Source organism: Agelaius tricolor, unplaced genomic scaffold (genome assembly GCF_023055355.1).
Source record: "Agelaius tricolor isolate 1412-34295 unplaced genomic scaffold, bAgeTri1.0.p SCAF_22, whole genome shotgun sequence".
Lineage (NCBI taxonomy): Eukaryota > Metazoa > Chordata > Aves > Passeriformes > Icteridae > Agelaius > Agelaius tricolor.
Genome location: NW_027269282.1, coordinates 13,205,001 through 13,230,000, shown reverse-complemented (window position 1 = coordinate 13,230,000; position 25,000 = coordinate 13,205,001). Strand labels below are relative to the sequence as shown.

The following is a 25,000-nucleotide window of genomic DNA, read 5'->3' as shown; positions in this document are numbered from 1 at the left end:
TTCCTTTCAGGGTGCCTCAAAAATAACTGGCTTGAACAGTGGCCTGCACAGGGCCATCAATGCCAGGGCCAACCCCTGGCCAATAAAAAGCAACAGTTTAGTATGTTTTAAGCACTAAAACATTGCTTTAGAAGTAGGGAGTGCCATGGTGAAAATCACTAACTATTTAATACTGTTATTTTAATAGAAAATTCAGGTTTTATGTATTTTTAGCTTCCTGGCAGCACCTCCCCAACAGGCTCTGGGACAGCAGGACTTCCATAAATCATTCTCCATATGAACACAGAGGGCTTAAAACCATCAAAACACCCAAACACTGACAGTTCTGTTTTGGGGATGTCTTAACTCCTCCTACCTGGGCACTGCAGGGAGCATGGAGAGGTCTGGGAGAGGAGGCAGAGACTGAGAGATCCCAAACCTTCAACTCAAACCTGAGGCACCAACAAAGACCTGTTGGTGTTTCTATAATGCCTGAACTCCAGGCTGAATGATCAGGGACAGAAATCTTCTCCAGGCTAACGTATCCCATTCAAAATCTCATTCCAGGAGCAAATATTTTTTGCTTTGTTTCAAATACATCAATTCTGGGAGCAGGAAATTGTGCAAAGTAGGTAAAAAGAACCTTTTACTGACTTTATGGACATTTGAAATCCACACAGGAACTGCTGCAGACATAAATACAAGAGACCTGCAGATCAGAGAAACTCAACCACTGCCTTATCACTGCAAACTCAGCTTAACTGGCCATATTTTATCATTATTTACTGCTACACAACCCTTCCTCCTGTTCTGGAACAGACACAGAATGGCCCTTCCAGAGACACCACGCACCAGCTCAGCTGCAATTTCTAAGTGACTGGGCCAGAAAATTAAATTTCTATTTCCCCATCCAAGATAGAAATAAATGAGGGACTTGCCTCTATTTCTCTTTGTCAGGGAGCTGGGACTCACCAAGAACTTTACCTGGGCAGCTTCGGAATTCTCCTCATCAGCTGCACCTTGCAGGCAGAGCTTGGACTGCTCTCCTTCATGGCCCTGTGTGACAGGAGGTCACCAATGGCCAACACCTGCCCCAAAATTCAGAAATCCCTGCTGGTGTACATTGAATGCACCTCTTGGCCCCACCTCTACTCTCTTTTTCTCCCCCTTTATTGGAATTCTTGGTTTTGCCAGCCCTTTGAAGGTCGCCCCTCTCCTTCTCCAGAGGAAATAGCAAAAATTGAAGTGAATTTACCTCAATCTACATTATTGGAAGTCAACAGAAAAGCAGCTTCACAGGCTGGCTCGTCCTGTTAACGAGAAACCCAAACCAGCCCAGAGTTCCTAAATAAATCAGAGGATTTGCTGATAAATAATCAAACAATCAAACAAACAAACAAATCAGAATAAATGAAGTTTCCTGATCACACTGATGGGAAGGCAGGACCCTCTGGTCCCAGACTGGAACCAGCAGGGAGGTTCTGCAGAAAACTCCTCCCAGATTTATGGATATGCTGCAAGTGTCATTCCAGTACCAATGAATCCAAAACACAAAGTGTAGATAAAGGATTCAATGCTCACACAACCTGATAAAGCACAATTTCCAATTCATCCCTATAAATTAAGCTCACTAACATCAAAATTTCCAGCTCATCAGGACCTTTGGTTTGAGGCCTTGGTCAGGATCATCAACTACACCTGGGAGTGCAAAACTGGGCAGCAAAATTGGCCACAAATTGGGCAAATTTGGAGATATAAAGTGACAAACCTTAACAAGAACCTCAAATCCCACCTTGGGACACAAAATCCAGAACTACTATGAAGGAAGTGCGAGACACGGGCTCTAAAATTTATAGATAGGTCCTACAGGATTATTGGACATCATTGCAGGGCTCCAGCACATTCCCATGAGAAAGGAAAGGAAAAAGGAAAAAGGGAAAAGGAAAAAGGAAAAAGGAAAAAGGAAAATGGAAAAAGGAAAGGAGGCTGCAGAGGGACTGGGGACAAGGCATGGAGGGACAGGAGCCAGGGAATGGCTGCCAGTGCCAGAGGGCAGGGCTGGATGGGAGATTGGGCATTGGGAATTGTTCCCTGGCAGGGTGGGCAGCCCTGGCACAGGTGCCCAGAGCAGCTGGGGCTGCCCCTGGATCCCTGGCAGTGCCCAAGGCCAGGCTGGACACTGGGGCTGGAGCACCTGGGACAGTGGGAGGTGTCCCTGCCATGGCAGGGGTGGCTCTGGGGGGGTTTGGGGTCCCTTCCCACCCAAACCATTCTGGGATTCTATAAAAGGGGAATAAAAAATGCACCAATTTTGACATCAGCTGGTGTAAAACTGATGTTGCAAACTGGAATTTGTTTTATCATCTTACAAGAACAAGGCTGTTTCTTCTTCCACACTTCATTATCGTGTGTTACGTGTTTGGAATGTTACATAGATTTTGAACTGGAGGATCTTTAAATTCCTTTCCAACCCAAGACATTCAGCCAGAAGGAATTCCTTGCATCCCCCAAGTACCTCCACAAACCTATTTTATGTCCACTCAGGGAACAGGACAACACCAAGCCAGGTTATTTGGGAGAAAGGAAACGTTAATTCTCTGCAAACCTTTGACCACCCTGGGTCACCACTGGGTTACTCAGCACAGGTATCCTGATACTGTCCTCCAGCAAGGCAGAGGACATTGGGAGGCCCCAGCATCTCTCCTCTATTTTCCCTGCTTCCCACAGAATTGCTTTTATTCTATAATTCCACTTAGAGTTACACTGATGAGGTGTTTTTACCGTTTCATTTTTCGTCACGGCCCCAAATATCCCCTCCCAAAGGACTCTGGATCAAGAAATCTGCACCCTCAGTTGCTTTGTGAAGATCCTGTTGCCAAAGATAACCTGGCCTAGAAAATTAATATATGAAACATGCAATGCAAATGTGCTGCACTACGTGAACAAAGTGTAAGATCCTCGCTGGGCTAAAAAAAGGAACAGTGAATTCTTCAGCTTTCTATAAGTTCCTTTGTAAATGTGCATGTTAAAAATAATACTCATTAAAGTGCTTAAATGCAATAAAATGGAACTATTTCCTCACTGCATACAAATGAAGTCAGTATTAAAGTACTGATTTTTTAAAATTTGTGTTAATTTATTATTGAGTTACAAACACCTAATGGATGGAGCTAAGATGTACACAGCACTTTCCAAACACTAATTCACAACATCCTTCCAAGAATGCTGCAGCAGCAAATAATTCCCAGAATCTTCTGGCTTCAGTCTCAAAGTTAAGGTGTGTTTTTGCTTTTTCTTTTTTTCTTTTAAGGAGTATGTACTCAAGCAGCCAACAAAACAACTGGGAAGAGGTGAAGTGTGATCCCATGAAGCCACTCAGGCTCAGACTGATCCCAGTGCCATCACACAGCGCTGCTTAAATGAACTGCAACTGGAATTCCCGAGATCCAAATTATTTAAACAGACATCCTGGAAGCAAACACAGGAGCAGTCCTACCAGTGACCCCTGATGGGATTTCACAGATTCGAGGTTGCTCAATTAACAGGCAGGCCTAAAATCAGTGCCTTGCTTGGAGGAAGTTCTCACAGGTAACCTGCCAGGAGAGGAGGAGTCTGTGAAGGCACAGGCAGAAATTTGGGTTATTTGGGGAGAGAGAGGCAGGTGGGGCTGGGGAAACACCCCAGCCCTGCACTTCTTAAAGAGTGATTTGATTTTCCAAAGCATCTAAAGAATTTTACAGGGATTTCCCTCAGTTGGTAAGGCTCATAATCACACATTTACCTGATGCAACAGCCCTGTTGTTTTACACGAACCTGCAGCATCAGGAAAATCCTCCTCACGCTTCGCAAGCCGCCACAAAAAAGAGGCTGCTCTTCATCCCGTGCTCTCCTGCCAAACCCAATGAAGTCAGCACAGGCACAACATGTTTATACAACATTAAGGGTTCACGTTAAGCTGAAAGCAAGGAGGAAATTTGACTTTCAGATTGACAAATGAAGAGTGCTGGTGTATTCTGGAGCCTGCAACAAAGGAGCCGGTTGTGTTCTCACCCACCGCGGATCCCTAACAAACCCTCCTCCCTGGAAGGATGGTCAGAGCTAAGGTCACAGCACTCTCCATCTGCATTTCAGATCTCGACTTTTGTTGGCTTTACTACTTCTTTTGGCATTAAATATGAATGATGTTCCCCGAAACATTTGGAACATTAATTATAAGGAAACAAACGCAGGGATACACAGGGCTCCGGTCATTGTTCACCCATGGAACGACAACCAGGAGCTTCCAGCAAAGTGCTAAAATATAAAAGGGTGATGTTCATTCATGTATTGGTCCAAGCTGCAGCACTATAAAGTACATCAAAAGGTGTTAATGGTTTCAATATTTATCTGCTGCAGGGAAGCACTCTAAAAAGAAGACAGAAAAAAATTTCTGCTAATGGCTGTGTCTCTCCATTAAAATGAAAAGCTTAATGCATCTTATAATCAGAGGACAATTTGCAAATCATTAAGAGAAATGTAAAATTCCATTAAAATACAAATCAAGAGTCCCTCACTGGACTAATAATCTTTTTGATATTATTTTGCATTTCACTATTTCTGTTCCCAATATCCAGGCACCACAAATGATCAGTTCTTGAACATGCTATTTACCACAGCCTACTTCTTTAACGAGAGACTGAGAGAAGTATAATCTGCTATTCAGAGCAGGTACTAATGAAGAATTCCATATATTCTGAAATTTAATTAAAACCCCAAAGATTTCAAATTAGATGCAATTTGAAATGCCTGGGGCAGAAATACATGCACTTGCGTGGCAAGGGTATCACGCTGAAAGTTGATACCGTAATTGGTCTTGATGTATTTTTGTGTTGCCAGGCTGAAGCACAGAACTCATAACCATATAAAAATTCTCTGTAGATTACCTGCTCATTGAAAATGCCATCACTCAGGTAGTTCTCTACTAAATTACCATGCTACTAAAATGCACAAAGTGATTCGAAGAGAAGAGTGGCACAGCTGGTCGACGCTGCCAATGAGTTATGCATGCGTCGACGCTGCCTTTTTTCTTAGTAAAATATGCTCAGTTGAATATTAAAATATAATTGGCATTCAACCTAAGTAGCTTAAACCATTTTGTTATCTTCTTTTAAACCGATTTGGCTCCTCCACAGTTATTTTCGAGGATGCGATTCACAAACTAATGACACCATCACATTCAGCTAGATTTGTACTATTTTACATTTGTCATAAATAGGGACAATTTCTACAGCCTTCTAGGGATGTCCTTTAATACTTGCTCCTCTTGAACATCAAAGGCCCAATTCATGGGGAAAAAAGAAAGAAAGGAAAAAAAGGAGTATGCCATTTATGTTGTTCTTGCATATTTTATTCTGAGAGGAGCGTGGGATGCAAATTTCTAGTGAGAAGTGTGTTTTTCCACTTAAGTGAGACCTTGCTTCCCCCAGAATAAAATGGGCAGCAAATAAACTGGTCAGGAAATGTGGCAAAACATCTTGAAAATGGGTCAGAAAGGGGCATCCTTAGGTCCAGAAGCAGCAAAATACCTTCATGATAAAATTTTTTCCTCAGACGAATTTATTTATGTGCCCCTAATATAAAGGCTGTCAGAAATGTCACTATATTGTCATTTCCCGAAAAAAAATTAACAATATTACTTAGAAACAAGGTGCTCACCATAGTAACAGTCCCATTAAGCACATTACCTCTGAAACACCAACCAGGTTAAATGCATATGAGTATTGATGGCATTTCCTATCAATATAGGGTTTTAAGTAAACTTGCCTGAAAGTTCATTAATAAAACAGGTGTGGGAGGCTGTATTTATAAAATCCTTTCCTTTTATCTTGATTGCATGTTTTTTTTTTAAGGAGGGGTGCAAAGGTTACGTGGGGCTGCATGTGTGGCAAGCCAGCCAACAAATCAAAGGAAAAATGAATTAAATTAAACTTATTCCTCACAGGTCTGCAATGAGAGCAGGTGCTGAGGTCTGGGGCTCTGGGTGAAGATGAGCACACGACTCTGGATAAAAAAGCCATTTTCCTACACTGGTGGGGTTTTTCCATCTTCAATTCTTACCTTTTAATCTAAATCTCATCTACAAGCAGCAATGTCAAAAGCTACTGGGTTGGTCAAAATGTTTCTTAGATCAGGGTCAACTGATTCCTTTTCTTTCATGGGGAGAAAAGGGATGTGATTTTGAGCAAATTCACTTTATAAAGGAGCCTCACACGCAGGTGGCTTTTAGAGCTGCTGATTTTAGAGTGAAGCTGCCCTGATTTTGGTCCAACTGCGGTTCTGTGGAAATATTCATCATGGAATCATGGGATGGTTTGGGTTGGAAGGGACCTCAAAGCCCACCCAGTGCCACCCCTGCCATGGCAGGGACACCTCCCACTGTCCCAGGCTGCTCCAACCTGGCTTTGGACATTCCAGGGATCCAGGGGCAGCCCCAGCTGCTCTGGGAATCCCATCCCAGCCCCTGCCCACCCTCCCAGCCAGGAATTCCTTCCCAGTGCCCCATCACCAAAACACAAACCCTTTCTTTCTAAACAGAAGTTTGGAATGATTTGATAATATTGGATAATATTCCAAAAATTCGGAATAATAGGACTCACACATCTCTGCAGCTGTTTCAGAATCCTGAATATTGAATATCCTCAAATTCTCTGAGAACAAGTGAAAATATTGCCATTGCACAGGTGAGCACTGGCTGTGGACCTTCAACCTACTTTTACCTAAAAAAACCCAAATTTATAAAATGCTCCTTCATTCTAATTATGGCCTACCTGTAATAATATTAGGAATGCTGGGAAGAAAGGATTGTCCTACTGGAAATACAATTAATTATTTAAAAAATGAATTTTTAAAATGAATAAATTAAAATTTATTTTTTAAAATAAATGATCCTCTCACTGCTTTCCCCATGACAGGACAGACACACTGCTCTGCCCATCCTTAGTCTCTTCCAAGGTCACAGCAGTGATGGATACCCTGAAAGATTCCACCAAAACCCCATCAACATCTGCAATCAGTGCTGCCAAAAAGGAAATTTGCACCTAAGAGGGCCTGACTTGTCCTAAATGGGCCACATCTGGCAGACAATTTACCCTATGAACTTCAATAAAAGTATTTAAGATACACTTAAAACCACACGGGCTTCCACTGGAAATTATGGGAATTTTGGTCTGAATTCAACAGGAATTGGGTCAGGAATTTTGCAGTTTTCTGTCCAGAATACATTTGTATTGATTTGTTTTTTCTTTGGTTTAGTTTTTTTTTTTAAATACATATAGTTGATAGAAAGCAATGGGCTGGAAAAAGAATTAGAGGTATAAAAGTAACTGGGCTATTTTGGGGTTTTGCTGTTTCCATTTTTGAAGGTTGGAGAGGATTGATTTCTGTTTGCAGAAAATTGTAGGAAAGTATTGGATTGTAAAAATCCATTAAATGTCTCACAAAACAGTGACTTTCTGCTTATCAAAACTCCTCTCACATGAAATGGTAATAAAAGAAGATGCCAGTCTCTGGAATTTGAATTTTGAGTTGGCAGACAGAAATAGGAAAGCTTGTCAGCTCTCTGCACTTGAATCTGCCATGTCCAGATATGTGAAGTATGAACGTTTCCGAGCAGATTATTTCATATTTAACACTTTCTAAAAGCCTAAATAGAAATGTATTTGCATGTCTGATGAAGCTGCAGGGTTGAGAAAGGGAAAATCAGAAACATTTATCAACCCTTTTTTTCCTTTAATGAATTGAACCTCTAGTACCAAATTAAGACAATTTCACAAATTGCTGCAAAAATCAGTGGTGAAAATGGCAATTTGTATTTGCCTAGGAAAGAGCAAGTCCTGCCTTCTCAGCAAGTGAACAGAGCAGCTCAAGACTGGAAAATATAAATACAGAATCCCATGGGGTGGGCTGGAAGGGATCTCAAAGCTCATCCAGTGCCACACAAGGGTTGGAAGGGATCTCCCACTGCTCCAGGGGCTCCCAGCCCCAGTGTCCAGCCTGGCCTTGGGCACTGCCAGGGATCCAGGGCAGCCCCAGCTGCTCTGGCAATTCCATCCCAGCCCCTGCCCATCCTCCCAGGGAACAATTCCTGCCCAGTCTCCCACCTATCCATGTCTATAGGTGATACAACCTGCTGGGTTCCCACTTTCCTAGAGAAATTAATTGAATTTTCCATTTTTACTGGGAATAAGGGAACCATGAAGAGCAGATACTGGAACTCCTGGTTTCCCTGTTGGCTGCATTTGCTGCTTTTCCTATTAAGGATGGTTATGCTTTAGCCATTAATATATATCTACATCTTATAGATCTATATCTATATCTACAGCTATCTATATCTATATCTATATCTATACCTAATCTATATCTATATCTATATCTATATCTATATCTATATCTATATCTATATCTATATCTATATCATCTATATATATCTATATTATGTATATCTAATCTATATATCTATGTCTATGTATATATATCTATCTATATCTATATCATCTATATCTATATCTATATTATGTATAGATATACATAATATATAATATATATATTATGTATATCTATATATCTATGTCTATGTATCTATATCTATATCTATATCTATATCTATATCTATATCTAATCTATATCTATCTATATCAGCTATATCTACATCAATTTCTCTAAAATAAAGGAAGGAAGTCCCAGGGACTGCTCCTTGAAGCAAAATCTGATCAGAAGTCTCAGCTTAATGACACCTGAACACAAAGGTCACCACAGGATTGACTAAATACACTGAAGCTGAACATGTGCATGCCTGAAACATGAAAATATGCATTTACAAAAGTTGCAGACAGTTTATCCACAAACTGGCACCTGAAGCTTCAAATCTTCCAGCTTTACCTGACAATATATCTCAACCAAGTCAGTTATTCTTGCAATATTTTTACTGGAATTTAAAGGAAAGGAAAAGAGATCTGTAATTCATTTTAGTAATGTAAATGCTTTTCTTATTGAAATAATTTTTATATATTGAAAAAGTCCATGGATAAATTGTATGTGGGGAAAATTTACTCTCAGGATACCATAATTAGGGTGAGCAGCACAGGCCCTGAAATCCCTTTTAAATGTAAGCATCAGGGGATGTTGAATATCTCATCTCAGAAGCAGACAGCCCCACAATCTTGTGATTTAAATATTCTGTCCACTAAAAGAATAAAAAAATACTCTGGCCTTTTCTGAGTCACAATCAGAAAACACAGGAAAATTTACTTTTCTTTCTTAATTTGCTGCAAGCTGTGAGTTTTTGATGGTTTAGAAAGTTCAAAAGGAGTAAAAGAGAGGTATTAGTGCTGCTGCTGGAAGGGTGCAGAGTGCTCAGGATGTGTTATGGCAGGGTTTTCTCCATGGGATATCCCAGGGGGGATATCCCACAGCCCCCCAGAGGAGCAGGGCGAGCCCAGGGGTGACTCTGACTCCGCAGAGCTGACCCAAAGGGAGGAGGTTCCTCAACCCAGAGCTGGCATCTCCCCGTGCTCCCAGCAGCCCTGGGCAGTGCCAGTGTCTGGAGGAGCAGGAAATCACAGGGTAATTATTGATTACAGGCCTGCCTACGTCAGCTGGGCGGGAGAATGGAGCTGCTCCCAGCTCCTTTGAAGGCTCCCATTATGCATGAGGTGCTTCATCAATATCCCCTCTTGGATGAATAACCTACACCAGGCACGGGGGATTTCAGCTGCACGGCTCCCCTGCCTGCTCTCCATCCTCAGCTGCTCCTCCTGGCTCCTTCTGCACAGCTGGGCTCTGCCTTTGCCTTGGAATGTGCCAGAATCATGGAATGCTCTGGGCTGGAAGGGACCTTGAAGTCCATCGTGTTCCTGACGCCTTCCACTGTCCCAGGCTGCTCCAGCCTGGCCTTGGGCACTGCCAGGGATCCAGGGGCAGCCCCAGCTGCTCTGGGCACCTGTGCCAGGGCTGCCCACCCTGCCAGGGAACAATTCCTGCCCAAAATCCAATGTAAACTGACCCTCCTTCGGTTCAAAACCATCAATGCCTCTAATGCCACCTCCAGACCTCTGAGCCGGACCCAGGAATTGACAGCTCAGGTAGGAGCAGGACTGGGCTGGGCTGAGGGGAGAGCTCAGCTTTGCTCCAGGTCTGCACCCTCAGGACAAGGAGGGGATGGAGGAACCCTCAGGAATGCCAAGGGCTCATCCAGTGAGGACAGCAAGGAGCAGAACCCCAGGGCTGCTGCGTGACAGAGCTCACAGGGGTTTTCAGGATGAGGGAAGAGACGAGGATCTGACTGCATATTTCAGAAGGCTGATTTATTATTTTATGATATATATATTACCTTATAACTATACTAAAAAGAATAGAAGGAAAAAGTTTCATCTCAGAAGGCTGGCTAAGTTAAGAATAGAATGGAATGAATAACAAAGGTCTGTGGCTCGGACAGAGAGTCCAAACTGACTGGGCTGTGGTTGGCCATTAATTGTAAACATCTAAGATGGGCCAATCCCAGATGCACCTGTTGCATTCCACAGCAGCAGGTAACCATTGGGTACATTTTGTTGCTGAAACTTCTCAGCTTCTCAGCAGGAAAAAATCCTAAAGAAAAGGATTTCCACAAAAGATGTCTGCGACACCGCTGCTCATCACAGGGCGAAGGAAAACTCTGCTGTGTCTCCCATTTCCTCTGTCCTGTGCTCTAATGAGCCATCTGGTCTGCACACACACAGCACAGCCAGCCCTGTGCCACCCCTGTGCCATCTCTGTGCCACTGCAAACACACAGCACAGCCATCCCTGTGCCACCCTGTGCCATCCTGTGCCACACTGCCACTGCAAACACACAGCACAGCCACCCCTGTGCCACCCTGTGCCACCCTGTGCCATCCCTGTGCCATCCCTGTGCCATCCTGTGCCACTGCACACACACAGCACAGCCAGCCCTGTGCCATCCCTGTGCCATCCTGTGCCACACTGCCACTGCAAACACACAGCACAGCCACCCTGTGCCACCCCTGTGCCACCCCTGTGCCATCCTGTGCCACCCTGTGCCACTGCAGCCACCCTACTCCACAGCACCACAAAGGGAGGGCAGGAAATTCAGGAGTGGCCGAGTCAGTGTTGCTTTCCCCGTGTCCCAGACCCACAAATGACCCAGCCCAGCCCTCAAAACAACACCAGTCCAATTTTCTTCCTTACACAGAAAGGGAGCTAATGACCAGGCTCCATTAAGAGCAATTAATCATTTCCCATTAGGAATGTGCAGGGGTTTTTCTCAGAGGAGTGGGAGAAGCTGACTTTGCTCAGTGAAATTCCACACTGAATGCTGGCCATGACACAGGTTGTTTGAAATTATGTTTCACATTTTCAATTATGTTAAAAATAAATATATTGGCTGCATATAAGCTGGAGGGCCAGTAAGGGGAGAGCTCCTGGAGGTGTTGGGAAACCCAACTTTTCCCTCTCCACAAACCCCTGACAGGGAATCAGGTGGGGGTCAGGATCTGCTCCCAGGGAACACGGGACAGGAGTGGGGGAAATGGCCTCAAACTGTGCCAGGGAGGTTTAGGTTGGAGGTTAGGGAACATTTCTTCATGGAAAAGCTGTCCAGCCCTGGCACAGTCTGTCCAGGGCAGTGGTGGAGCCACCATCCCTGGGAATACTCAAAACCCACATGGATGTGGCACTTGGGGACACAGATCAGTGGTGAGCGTGGTGCTGGGGCTGGGAAGGCTTGGGCTGGGTGATCTTAAAGGTCTTTTCCAACCCTAATGGTTCTGTGATTCCATAACTCTCCTGCCTGCCTCAAGATTCAGATTCCACCTTTGCCAATGCCAAGGTAAGAGAGGAATGGTTGATTTTGTATTTTAAGTGCTTTTAAACACATTTCCCCTGTTTAACAGTAATTTAGAAAATTAAAGGCACTTTGGAACGATTTAAGATATGGGAGAAACAGCAGATACTGAATTTTTATAGAATTTCTTAATGAATATAAAGCAGATCATCTCTACTTTCTGAATCTGCAGATCTCTCTGCTTTTGTTATGTCAGAGTTGATTGTCATGATTTTTTCTCTTCACAAGGAATGAGGTCTTCAAAGCTGGCACAAAAGCAGCTGCAGCAAACTGACCATGAATTGAGAAGTTTTTCATCCCAAAAGCACTTTACACATTTTTTTTGTTGGATGAGAAACCTTTTTAATGTGTTTTTTTGGCATAACCAAAACCCTTCCGGTCCCCAGATAAAGTTAGTGCAGAAAGATAAAATAAAATTTGATGTAAGCACTGATTAGGAAGAAATTATGCAACAGTCAGTCCTGATTACAAAAGCACTTGAGGATGGAATTTGAATCCTCTCTCAAAGAGCAATACTGAACATGGTCACATTTACAGGGAAGGGGGGAAAAGGGGCCAGAGGTTTTGATGATCATGGAATCCCAGAATTCCAGCCTGGTTTGGGCTGGGGGGACCTGAAAGCTCCTCCAGTGCCACCCCTGCCATGGGCAGGGACACCTCCCACTGCCCCAGCCTGCTCAGGGCCCCTGGTGCTGAACAGAAATGTAAGAAAATCAGAGTGATGAGAAAAAGCCTTTCTGGCTTTGGATCCTCAGCTCTCACTGATGTTTGCTCTGCGTTTTTCAGTGCCTGGAGAAACAAGCAGGCACTTTCAAATGTAAATGTGTAAAAGCAAACAAATACCAAATTCCTAATTTAGCAAAGCTGCAATTCTGATGTGCAGATAAACTGAAGTGCAATCCATCAGAATTTGGTTTTTACATCACCTTTCTCCTAAATAACTTTTAAAACCAGTTCCTTCCAATTTTTCACATTTATTTCCACATTCCTTCCAACGAAATTTTTTTCAGTTTTATGAAAGTATCAGTAGGAGAAAGTGACAGAAGAACAGAAATGCTCTCACACCGTTGTGATTTGAGCCAATTAATTCTTCATTAATGTTTCCATGATGTAGGAGCCTTCCCCCAATAAAGCACAGGCACACAGACCTGGGCCAGGCCAGGAGCAAACGAGGGAGATAAATTAAAAAAACCTGGATGTGCCTATGCAGAAAGGAGAACGCTGCCCTGCAGCCCAGCTGGGCACACCCAAACCCCCCAGAGCAGTGGGCAGTGGCACCCCAGGGCCACCCTGACAAGGCCAGGGAGCTGCAGGGACCCTCAGGTGATGCTCACAGCCACCAGCCATGCCCCAGCCCTGCCCAGCCCCTGGCTGAGCTCTCAGCTTGGATGGTGCTGAAGAACTTTCCTTCCTTTGCTCAAAAATCCAAGGGTGCTCATTGTTTCCCTCAGGAAGCTTCCTGTTAACAAATATCCTTATTTTTCCTTTTAAAAATTCTTCATTAAAATTTTCAAACAAAACATTAAAAAAATAGATAAATAAAACATTAATTTTTTTTTTCTTTCCATTTGTTTTCCTAAACGGGCTCCTGAATTCCTTTTGACTTTGTGAATGAGATTCCTTGGTGCAAGCACTGCTGCTGGTTTGGGGGCAGCCCTGAGAGGTTTGAGAGGAAGGGATGGACCAGAGCCTTCCACAACCTCAACAGCCCCCTCCTGTCAGGGAGCCATGGACAGTGATGGCAAAGCCTCAAGGCCCCCTCTTGGTGGCCAAAAGCTGCTTTAGGCAGCCCCAGCTCACGGAGCCACAGCTCATGGAGCAGCTCACAGCCCTCCAGGTGTGCTCACAACCCAACCCAAGCCTTTCAGCTGAGCCATGACACTTTATAGAGCAAGGATGGGGAGATGGGGGCCAGTGGCTGCTGGCAGAGGGCAGGGAGGGTGGCACTGACCCCTCTGGAGCAGGGGGGAGCCACAGCTCATGGAGCCACAGCTCACGGCCCTTCAGGTGTGTTCTCAGCCCAACCTTCCAGCTGAGCCACTTTACAGAGCAAGGGTGGGGAGATGGGGAGCAGCTGCTGCTGGCAGAGGGCAGGGAGGGTGGCACTGACCCCTCTGGAGCCACAGCTCATGGAGCAGCTCACAGCCCTCCAGGTGTGCTCATAACCCAACCCAAGCCTTTCAGCTGAGCCACGACACTTTATAGAGCAAGGGTGGGGAGATGGGGAGCAGCTGCTGCTGGCAGAGGGCAGGGAGGGTGGCACTGACCTCTCTGGAGCAGGGGGTGGTGGAAGGCTGGCACGGGCAGGCTCCCTGTGCTGCCTGGCTCACAGAAGTAGGCTCGCAGCCAGGCTGTGCACTGCTGCAGGGGCTCCGGCATCTCCTCGGCGCCCTCGCACACCTCGCACAGCGCCGAGGGCTCTGCCCTGCTGAGACACAGAGAAAGGCAACGTTACACTGGTGAAAAATGACAAAACCAGGCTGGACACGGCTCTGAACAACCCTGAGTGGAACAACACAGGCTTGAAGGTCCCTTCCAAGCAAAACAACTCTGTGATGCTGGGATAAAACCGAGTATTCACACTCTGTATCAGCAAAATGAAAACCTCTAAACATTTAATCTGGAGCCAGACCTTTTTTCTTCTCAGAGAAAAGTGAAGGCATTCCTCAGAGCAGGAACAAAACCTCACCCTCATCACCCCTACAACTGCAGAACAGTGTTAGGAACACCTGTAAGAAAACGCAGGTAGGAGGGAACAGCCACGTGGGAAATGTCAGCGAGCAGGAACACACCCAGACCAGGTGGGTGACACATCCCTGTGCTTCCAGGAGGGATGGAGGTGAGGCTCCTCCTCCGTGTCCCCTGGGGGGGCAGTCCCTTGTCCCCAGGCCATCCCTGGGGAAGGAGGGAAGGAAGCAGCTCTCCCTTCCTCCAGCGCCGTGGCAGGTCTCTGCTTCCCTCCCCTGATTGAATTGGAAGGAAGCAATTGAGAATTCATTTGATTTTCAGTGGCAGCTCGTGCTTGCAGGGGCTGAGGAGCAAAGTGAGCCAACAGAAAGCACCTGTAAATAAAAATGTGCTTTTTCCCTTGCTCCTTTTTCTTTTTTCTTTCCCTCTGGAAGAGCAAGGTGTGGATGAGAGCAGTGAAAAAGGGAGCCCTGGATTTGGTCCAGCTGTGTTTTCCAAGCTGGATGTTTCCAGGGGTGCACAGCAGTGCTGGGAATGGGGAGGAGGTGCTCTCCTGGTGCTTCCCAAGGCTGGGGTGTGGTGGGGCAGGGGTCTCTCAGAACTGCAGAGACCTGTGTGAGGACAGCAGGGAACACACAGTGCATCCATGGGAAATGATGGAGACAACAACACCCAGGGTGATGGCCAGAACAGCAACCCCTGCCAGCAACCTTCTCACATCCAGAGCCTTCACCACCACCAGCAAAAGCTTCCTGATTCTTGCAGCTTTTTCTCCCAGCTGGAAATAAAGCCAGAGCCAGAGGTTCCTCAGTGCTAGACCTCAACAGCAGAGTCTTCTGGTTTTCCCTGAAAGTCCCAAATTTCCTGAAATAATTCCCAAAATAACCCCCAAGATTCCCAAAATAATCCCTGAAATTCCCCCCAAAAATCCCCGAAATAATTCCCAACATTAAAAAAAAAATTCCCAGAATTCCCAAAATAATTCCCAAAATAATCCCTGAAATTCCCAAAATTACAAAAAATAATCCCTGAAATTCCCCCAAAAATCCACAAAAATTTCCCAAATTCCCGCCCAAAATGTCCCAAAATAATTCCCGAAACTCCCAAAAAATCCAGTTTGGTAGGAGTTAAGTGCAATTTTATTTCTCTTTCCATTTATTTATCAAATTGCCGCTTTTGACTTTCATTTATGTATGTGAAGTAGGATCAGGTTGCTTTTTAAACCTGGTGTCCACTTTATGCTGTTTTTCTGATTAATAATATCTTTACTTAAAGAAAAAGGATGAGAATCCATGCACAAACTTTTGTGCACAAATCCCCATGGCATGGACTTCAAACCAAGCTCCCAACACCATGGATAATCCATTATTTCACACAGGTACAACACAGCAGAATAAGGCTCTGTTTTACTGTGAATTGCTGGAGCTACAAGAAAATAATAATGAGAGAATATAATAACAACAACTCCTCTGAAAGCTGGCACAGAAGTGGGGAGACTTTTCTGCTCCATTTACCCAGAAGAGCACCACGAGTGCTCAAAGCTATGGTCTCCTTATGTTTTTCACATCATCCTGTTTCCCATTCTTGGGAGTCTGGAAATCATTTGGGCTGTAATATCACCAATAAAACAGAAAAGCTCCATCTCCTCACGGCTCTGGGAGCAGCAGCTCTGGGCTCTGTGTGAGGAGCAGCCCAAGGGCACCCAACCAGCATCAGTCACCCCCAAAACAAGTGGGGAGCAGCCAGGGAGACTCTGGGAGCCAGGGAATGGCTGCCAGTGCCAGAGGGCAGGGCTGGATGGGAGATTGGGCATTGGGAATTGTTCCCTGGCAGGGTGGGCAGCCCTGGCACAGGTGCCCAGAGCAGCTGGGGCTGCCCCTGCATCCCTGGCAGTGCCCAGGGCCAGGCTGGACACTGGGGCTGGGAGCCCCTGGGACAGTGGGAGGTGTCCCTGCCATGGCAGGGCTGGCACTGGGGGGGATTTAAGGTTCCATTCCAAGCCCAACCATCACACACACATTCCTCACTTCTCCAGGTGCTCCCTGGCCAGGAGTGTTTGGAGAGAATTTATTTTTAATTTTCTTTTTAATTGCTGCTTTTAATGGCAGTGCCCTGCCACTGCTGAACATCTCCAGATGTTTCTGGTGGGGCCATTCTCCCAGCAATTCAGCACCAGAGGCTTTCCCAACACCTGCCACCTCCAGGGCCACCCCCACCTTGGCCAGGAAAGGGAAGGCTTTGCAAGGCAGGAATGAATTTGCTCTCCAGGAATGCACTGACTTCTTTTCCTGCAGGACACACACCCCACGTGCCAACACACACAGCCAGAGCTTCGAACTGGCAGGGAGTTGAAAATAGAAAAGAGGAAAACCTTCACATTAATTTTGCTTGGCTAGAGATGGCAACAGCTATTCCTGAGAATTTGAGAGCTTTAATAAAGAAAAAGAAGGCACATAACTCATGCATGGGTGTCTTCTGCTGGCCCTCCTCCCCTCCCTGCCCTTCCCTCCTCCCCTTTCCCTCTCCAAACTTGCATAGCACAACTTCCACAAACTACCCGGCATTAAATATCCCCCTGAAAGCACCAGCTGCCTTTTAAAGGATTTTCTCAGGCTTCAAAGCCTTAAGTACCTTTCAAAGAGCAGAGTCCAAGTGGTCTGAAAACATTGTTAAGAAGAGCAGAGGAGTTACATCATGGGAAATTCCCTCCTGGAAGGAAATCCCTCTGCTCAGGGTCGGATTTCTTGGAAGGTTTCTCAACTCCCTACTCCAGGCACGGATCTCTGAGCTCCTCTGAGTCAAGGTGGACAGGAACAAGTTGAAATTTAGAGAAAAACACGCACCTGAGAGTCATATGAACTACCTGGGCCTGAAGTTTGGGAATGAAGAAGGAAAAAGGGCCTTTCTTGATGTCCTGCCACCCCCAAGGAAAGGATCACAGAGGCACCAGCAGCACACAGGGTGGTGGCCAAAGTGGCCTTGTTGTGCCTTCCACTGCTTTGCCTATGGAGAGCTCAAGTCTTAAACTTGTGGTCAACACGATGCAATTTTACCTTTAAACAGGAAAATAACGTGTGTCCATTGAAAAATAAAAAACTCCAAGCTCTAAACAAAATATGTGAGAAATCTGACTCCTTTGTTTTCACCCTGGAGAATTTTTTTTTTATTTTTCCTTAAAAAGTACCAATGTCTTTTCTTTTTAAATTTTTTTTTTTGCAGTGGGGCTGGAATCATGAGAAACATTTATTTAAATCACATTAATATTGTTTAAATCGCTTCCACTTTCATCAGAGTCTGTCACTGCACTTGTTTTCATTCCTGAATTATGCTGGGTGCTGCCTGGCATCCCAAAAGATTCAAAGTGGAGAGTTTTGTATTTTTACCTGGTCAGCAAGCAATTGTTGCTGTTGGCGTTTAGTGTGCATTTCATATTTTATTTTATTTTATTTTATTTTATTTTACTTTATTTCATTTCATTTTATTTCATTTTATTTTATTATCTCATTTCATTTTATTTTATCTTATTTTATTTTATATTTTTTAAATTTAATTTTATTTTTTGACCAGAACTTTTTCTGTTGGCAGTAATGTGGTGCCCTCTAATATGTCAGCAGTGTCACATGTCTGTCACGTGTCTGCCTTAACTTTTTGGGGATATTTGGGGTAAATGGATATTCAGCTTCACATGACCAACATGGCTTTACAGTGGGATGCTTCATTACAACTACAAATTCCCCAATCAGAAAAAAACCCTGGTTTTAAGCTACTTAAGGCCATGTAGAAAGAAATGTATATTTTTCCCAGTGGGATGTGTTCTCACAAAGAGCCTTTGCTCAGGCCAGGTACCCACTGCTGCTGCTGCTGCACATCTCCAGCCCGTGGTGGTGACATCCAAGAGAGTCCCAGACCAATCCTAACATGGGAATCCACCCCAGGATCAGGGTTTTCGTACCCCAGGGCTATTCCACACATTCCCCCTGAATCCACCCCATTCCTTTCCATTCCAGCCCTTCCCAGAGCCTGCCCAAGCTGGGGAGGCAGCAGGCTCCTGCATCCACACCGATGCACTGACAGGAGCCTTCCCAAAGCTCCATGCCAGCCCTCCCTCACCTTTGCATGGCATGAAAGGAAGGAAAATCTGCTTCCAGCAGAGGGGGAGGAAAGCAGCAGCACCTGTTTCAGTTTAACAGGCTCCTTCCAAAGCCACTGCCAAGAACTGGAAGTTTCTAAGGAGCTTCCAAAATAAACATGTAAGCAGCGGATTGGCTTCGGGATCATCCCAAATGGCTCAGCCATGATGGAAACCAGAGAAATGCTGGGAGAAGCCATGTCCTGAAGTGGCAGGATGCTCATTATTTATTTCTGAGCTGCTTTTTGCCTCAGTCCTTCAGAAACTTAAGGGAAACAAGGAGGACCTTGAGCTGTGCTGGAAGGAAGGGGATGTAACACAACTCTGCTGGCACATTCCCTGTGGGAAAGCCAGGAGCTGGCAGCTCCCTTAGCATAAATAAATACCAGGAGAATGTCCTAGCAGCTCCCATAACATATTTATAAAATAGATGTCTATTTATAAAATATTTGTATATTTTAAATACAATTGATTGTTTGAATGTAACATCCAAAACCCCAATTCCACTGCCTGTAGCCACACACACCTGAGTGTTTTATCCCTGGAAAACCACCTCACCTTCCAGTGGTTTGCCTAAGGAGAGGTTTAGAAACTGAGCCAGTGAAGAGATCCCTTTACTTCAAATTTAAAATTTTCAATTTTTTTTTTTTTTTTTTGTTTAAGACAGAAATGAAAAATGCTCCTCAACTAAATAAAGATTGCAACTCCTCCTAGCCTGGAGTCAACAAAGTGCCATTTCAGATTACATTATTAAATTCTAATTTTTTAACTTTTAATTTTTTGGTAATGTTTCATAATTTAAAATTTTGTAATTTTGTAATTTTACCTTTTTTTTGTACACTTTTTCTGTGATTTTCTTCCCCAATGGTGTGAAGAGCCTGGTGACTGTTGGTACAGAGCTCTATGAGTGTCATTAATATGGATAATTCTTAATATTTATATGGTTTTTATATCTCTCTATCTATTTAGATATATATCTATATAGATATGTAAAATAGTAAATAACAGAGCTCCTAAACCAGAGTAAATTTTTACATTTGGAGAAGAAGTCACTGTTGATCCTCTAGGACCTGAATGCTAACTCTTGCCATGAAATACATATGAGGGGCCAAAATAATTTTAAAATGATCAGTTTTTAAATGGCATGTTTTTGTTTGATCAGCAAATGACTGAAGAGAAGTTGTCACATAACTCTCACACACCTGAATTCATAACAGAAAAAAGTTGCACTATCTGAAAACTGAAGGCTGTCCTTTTCTTACAATTATATAGATCTGTGCTTATTTTACCAAACTAATTTTCTTTTAGAAAAATAGCTGCTGTGTTACCTTTCAAATGGAAGGATCAGTGATGATTAGCACACAAAAATTCACATTAAAATGAGACTTAGTGAGGCAGCATTACATGTTCCACAACAACACAGAGTGAGTTGATGTTTTTACTGGAGCCTTCATTGTGAAATTAACTAAAAATGTATTTTATCCACATCTAAATGTCATTTAAGCAGCCTTTCTTTGATAGATGAAGGCTAAAGCCACCCCAAAACTGCAGCTGAATTATCTGGTCTCTAATGACTCCAAACCGATTACGGGATGCAGAGCAATCTCGTTAAATTTTATTCCAAAGCTTACTACACTGGTGTTTTCTCTTATTTTTCTATCAATGAAGCCCAGGAGGTTTCAGGACAATTCATTATGTATGAGACCCAACTTACAGTGCTTGACTGTTGATTAATAGCAAAGTTTGCTGGGTGTACATTTGCAGCATTAGATGCATACAATATGCTAACTTATTCTTCCACCCAAGCTAATTATTTACCAAAATGACTACTTGAGACTACAATTTATTAAATGCATGCATCCAGTCTCGATTTGGCCCCAAAAGACAGCCCAGAATGAAGATCTTTTACTTGATGTGACAACTTCTGGAAACAGTGTTATTAATATTGTAAATGTGGCAAATAAAGAGTTCAAATAGCCGGGTGGCTCTGCTGCATTTCTTCCCCACAACTGCACCAACGAACAAAGCGCCTTTTTAGGTTTAAAATTCATGGCCAAGCACATCCTGACACAGTTTAATTTAGCTGCTTATAAATGAAGTGGCTCTATGATGGGAGGGAGAGATTAAAAAAGGGATGAGAGCTGCAATAAACAGCAATAACCCCAATTCCTGTCGAACAGGCCCGACACTGCTCCTTTTAAGACCTATTAAGAAAAAATTGATGCATTTAGGGAAGAACACGAGAAATCAGAGCTGACTCAGACTTAGTCCTTGTCATATAACCTGTGCAATGTTTTCCCTATTCTGTTTTTATCTCTTCTGGAGGATGCAAGTTTTTACAGATCTAACTGGTGAGAAATTCTGCACCGTCTCTTTAACCCTGGGAAAGAAGCACCTGCACAGAGATTTGAGCATCGTATACACAATATAAATTCCAAATAAATAATATAGCAAATAAATAGATAATTAATTACATAGTACATTAATAGATTAAATTATTGATACGCAAAGTAATAAATAAACACACCTCTTGAGTAAATACAAAGATATCCAAAGAGTGCCATTTTTTCCCGCCAACTTTTGCAATTATTGACATTGAATTTGGGGGCTAAACTGGGGTTGCCCAAGCCCATGATCCCTGCAAAGCTGCTCCCTGCTTATTCCCTGCTCCTGGTGTGCACCAGCAAACAGTTCAAAGGATGGAGTGAGACTCCTGTCTCCACATGCCAAGATAAGGAAAATCAATGTCAATGCCCAAAAGACTCAAGTGATAGCACTGAAGGTCATTAAATGCTACTCACTGCCCTGGACCATTAAAGTTTTGATTGGAATCCTATACAGGGAGACACAGATTTCAAACAAGATCCTGCCCTGGGATGTGGCACTGCGAGACCACAGCAGTGACTTCCCGAGAACACCTGAAACACATCCAAGGAAAACAATGCTCTGTGTGTGTGGCCTTGGCTCCCTTTCCCCGAGCATTTCTTGTGTTTTCACAGCAGCCAATCCCATTAGAAGAAAGATCTCTGTTAAAACAACAGCCAGGTGGAAGGACAACCACCAAGCTCTGGTTCTACAACCACCTCAATCTTCTCCTGTGTCTCCCAGTGCGCCCTTTGTTGTCTGCTCCATGCCACCCTCCTTCCCTCTGTCCCAGACTGCTTGGGGTTGGAAGGGACATTAAACATAATCTTGTTCCACCCCTGCCATGGACAGGGACACTTTTCACTCTCCCAGGCTGCTCCTGGCCCTGTCCAACCTGGCCTTGGGCACTGCCAGGGATCCAGAGGCATCCACAGCCGCTCTGTGCCAGGGCCTCACCATCCTCACAGAAGAATTTCTCCCCAATATTCCATCTTCCCTTTGGCAATTTGAAGCCATTCCCCTTTTCCCCTCACTCTTATCCACAGTCCTCTCCTTAGGCCACCTTTAAAGTTCTGCCCTTTTCCCCTGCCGGCCACCACCACCCTGCTGACCTCAGTGGTCTGGACCATCTCTGGACTCTCAGTCTGACCTTACTGCCCTGCTGAAGATTTCCTGCTCCACCTCCACACTGCTCCCCCATTCCAGCGCTGCTTTCTTCCTGTTTGCCACCCACAGCTTTTCCAGACTAATTCCTGGTCTCTCCAGATTTCATCCTGCATGTCTGTACCCCATCTGTGTTAGCAGGAATGATCCAGGCCAAGACAACCACAGTCAGCTCTGGTGCTCATCAGCACCGGGAGCTCTGTCGGCTCAGAGACCTTCCCCAGAGAGACCCGCTCCCCTCCATCAATGAAACCCTTCAAACACAAACAGCTGGGCCCTACTGAGAGAGCACAAATATCCCTAATATCAGAGTGACCTCTTCACACATGTTTCCGTTTCAAATCAGCAGGTTTGGCAGCAGAACGACCAGAGAATTTGCCGAAAAGATAAAAAAAGCCCATTTTCTGTGCATCTTCTGTGTTGGGAAGGACCACCCTGTTCTAGATTGAGATCGAGCACACCCTGAACCAGCAACAACTGAGCAGATGCTTCACATTAAATGTTTTAAAGCAGGAAGCAGAACTGGAGCCAAGTTCCAAGCACAGCACACTCTGCCCAAGATGTTCGGCAACATTAAGCATAGGTGATATCATCAGCTCCAGCTTTAATTAGGTTAAAAGAAAGTCAGTTAATTTTAGCACTTACAAGAAATTGTTACAAAACATTTTTCCTTATATAAAAGAAGTCTCCCATCAGACCTAGGAGGTCGGTTTTATCACAGGCAATTAACTGTGTTAGGGCTGGCTGCAGGGGACCCTTAAACCGCACATCGCATTCCCCGTGCTGCATCGCTGTCCCTGCTGCTTTTGGGGACTGATCACCATCTCCAGCCCTCTGCAACGCTGGTTTGGGGACTGATCACCACCCCCAGCCCTCTGCAACGCTGGTTTGGGGACTGATCACCATCCCCAGCCCTCTGCAACGCTGGTTTGGGGACTGATCACCATCCCCAGCCCTCTGCAACGCTGGTTTGGGGACTGATCACCACCCCCAGCCCTCTGCAACGCTGGTTTGGGGATTCACCATCACCCCCACCCCTCTGCAACGCTGGTTTGGGGATTCACCACCATCCCCAGCCCCCTGCAACGCTGGTTTGGGGATTCACCACCATCCCCAGCCCTCTGCAACGCTGGTTTGGGGATTCACCACCATCCCCAGCCCTCTGCATGGCCACAAACCCACCAGCCCTACACAGCACCCTGCCTCGCAGTGATAACCCAACTGCTAACTGGTATCTGAAGTCAAATTTACATTTTTTGCTACATATCTCAGATAGATATAATCCCAATTATGCATGGATTTAAAAAAAAAATTCACCAAGCCTAAGGGAGTTAAAATACACATTACAACCCTTACAGTGCAAGACCCAGGTCTCTGATCTGGTGCACAGGGACACTGAAGGACAAAAACCTAAGGCTGAATTATTGGAACTGGGCCCTGACTTTGGATGTCCACCTTGACGTGTGTCAGTGCATGAATTCCAGATGACAGTGAGCACCAAGAATTATAATCAACAGCACCTGCAGATCCTCCAGCCTATTAAAATGAATTAAGATACAGATAAATCAGGAACCTCTTAAGAATTCAACTTGCCAGGACGTTTTTCAAAGCGAGTTCCCAGTGTGGGTGTAAAGTCTGTGACCCCTGAGCATCTCCTGCTGAATGAGTCCAGAGGCCACAAAGATGCTCCAGGGCTGGAGCCCCTCTGCTCTGGGGGCAGTATGGGAGAGCTGGGGCTGTTCACCTGGAGAACAGAAGACTCTGGGGACACCTTAGAGCACCTCAGAAAAACGAATATATCCCAATTAAAACAGCATAGTTAATAGAGATCTCCAAAACCTTTCTGCAGGGCTCTGAGGATGCCACCACAAACATCAGCAGGATCTCTCCCAAAATGGCACCACCCAGCCAAGAACTGGCTGTACCTCTTACCAATTTGGCCTCAACCAGAAAAATACAACAGTGAGGAGAACAAAGAATAAAGAGCATTTTCCTTCATTTGGATCAAACTGATGCGGAGTTTGCTGTTCCCAACACTCCACAGTGCCTCGGTCACTCTGGGCAGGCTCTGGCAGGAGGGGCCCTTCTGCAGGTACCAAGAGAGCCCTCCCCTGCCACAGGCCATCCCTGCATCCCCTGCATGCAGGAGGAAAAGCTTTTCTCCCAGGTAACCAAGCAGGACCCAATACTGGATTGGAAAGCCAGCAGGGCACATCAATAAAACCAATAAAAATACTGTTTCAAAAAGTGCTGTTATAATTAACTGAAATAAGAGTCTATAAACTGCCACCTCAGAAGGAGCTTGTTAAAGGCTGAGCATAGGAACTGTAATTTAAACACACTCTGCCCTTCATGGACCAGCCTGGCAACAGCATGGCTCTTGCTTCTCCCATCTTCCCACAAATCTCTGGACCCAGGGGGATGCCTCATTGCTGGATCCAGGAGTTTTGGAACTTCCCTGTGCAGAGGTGCTGCCCTGGGGTGCTGAGTTGCTGGGACCTTAGAATCACATCTGAACCTCCTGGCAGAGGACAAGGTGGGATCCAGGGATTTACAGCCCTGGCACTGCCACATCAGAATCCTGGAATGGTTTGGGTAGGAAGGGATAAAAGTTAAAGCTCATCTCATCCCAGCCCTGCCATGGCAGGGACACCTCCCACTGTCCCAGGTGCTCCCAGCCCCAGTGTCCAGCCTGGCCTTGGGCACTGCCAGGGATGCAGGGGCAGCCCCAGCTGCTCTGGGCACCTGTGCCAGGGCTGCCCACCCTTACAGCCGGGAATTCCTCCTCACATCTCATCA

General features: G+C 44.9%; 1 protein-coding gene across 2 annotated transcripts in view; it reads right to left on the bottom strand.

The window, feature by feature from the left end:
* The window catches only part of MGMT (O-6-methylguanine-DNA methyltransferase), a 138,847-nt gene that overhangs the window by 17,020 nt on the left and 96,827 nt on the right, over positions 1-25,000 (bottom strand). For both annotated transcript variants that reach the window (XM_071446138.1, XM_071446137.1), the window contains exon 4: positions 14,124-14,284. In XM_071446138.1, the coding sequence (XP_071302239.1) occupies positions 14,124-14,284 (161 nt within the window). The remainder of the gene's footprint in view (positions 1-14,123; positions 14,285-25,000) is intronic.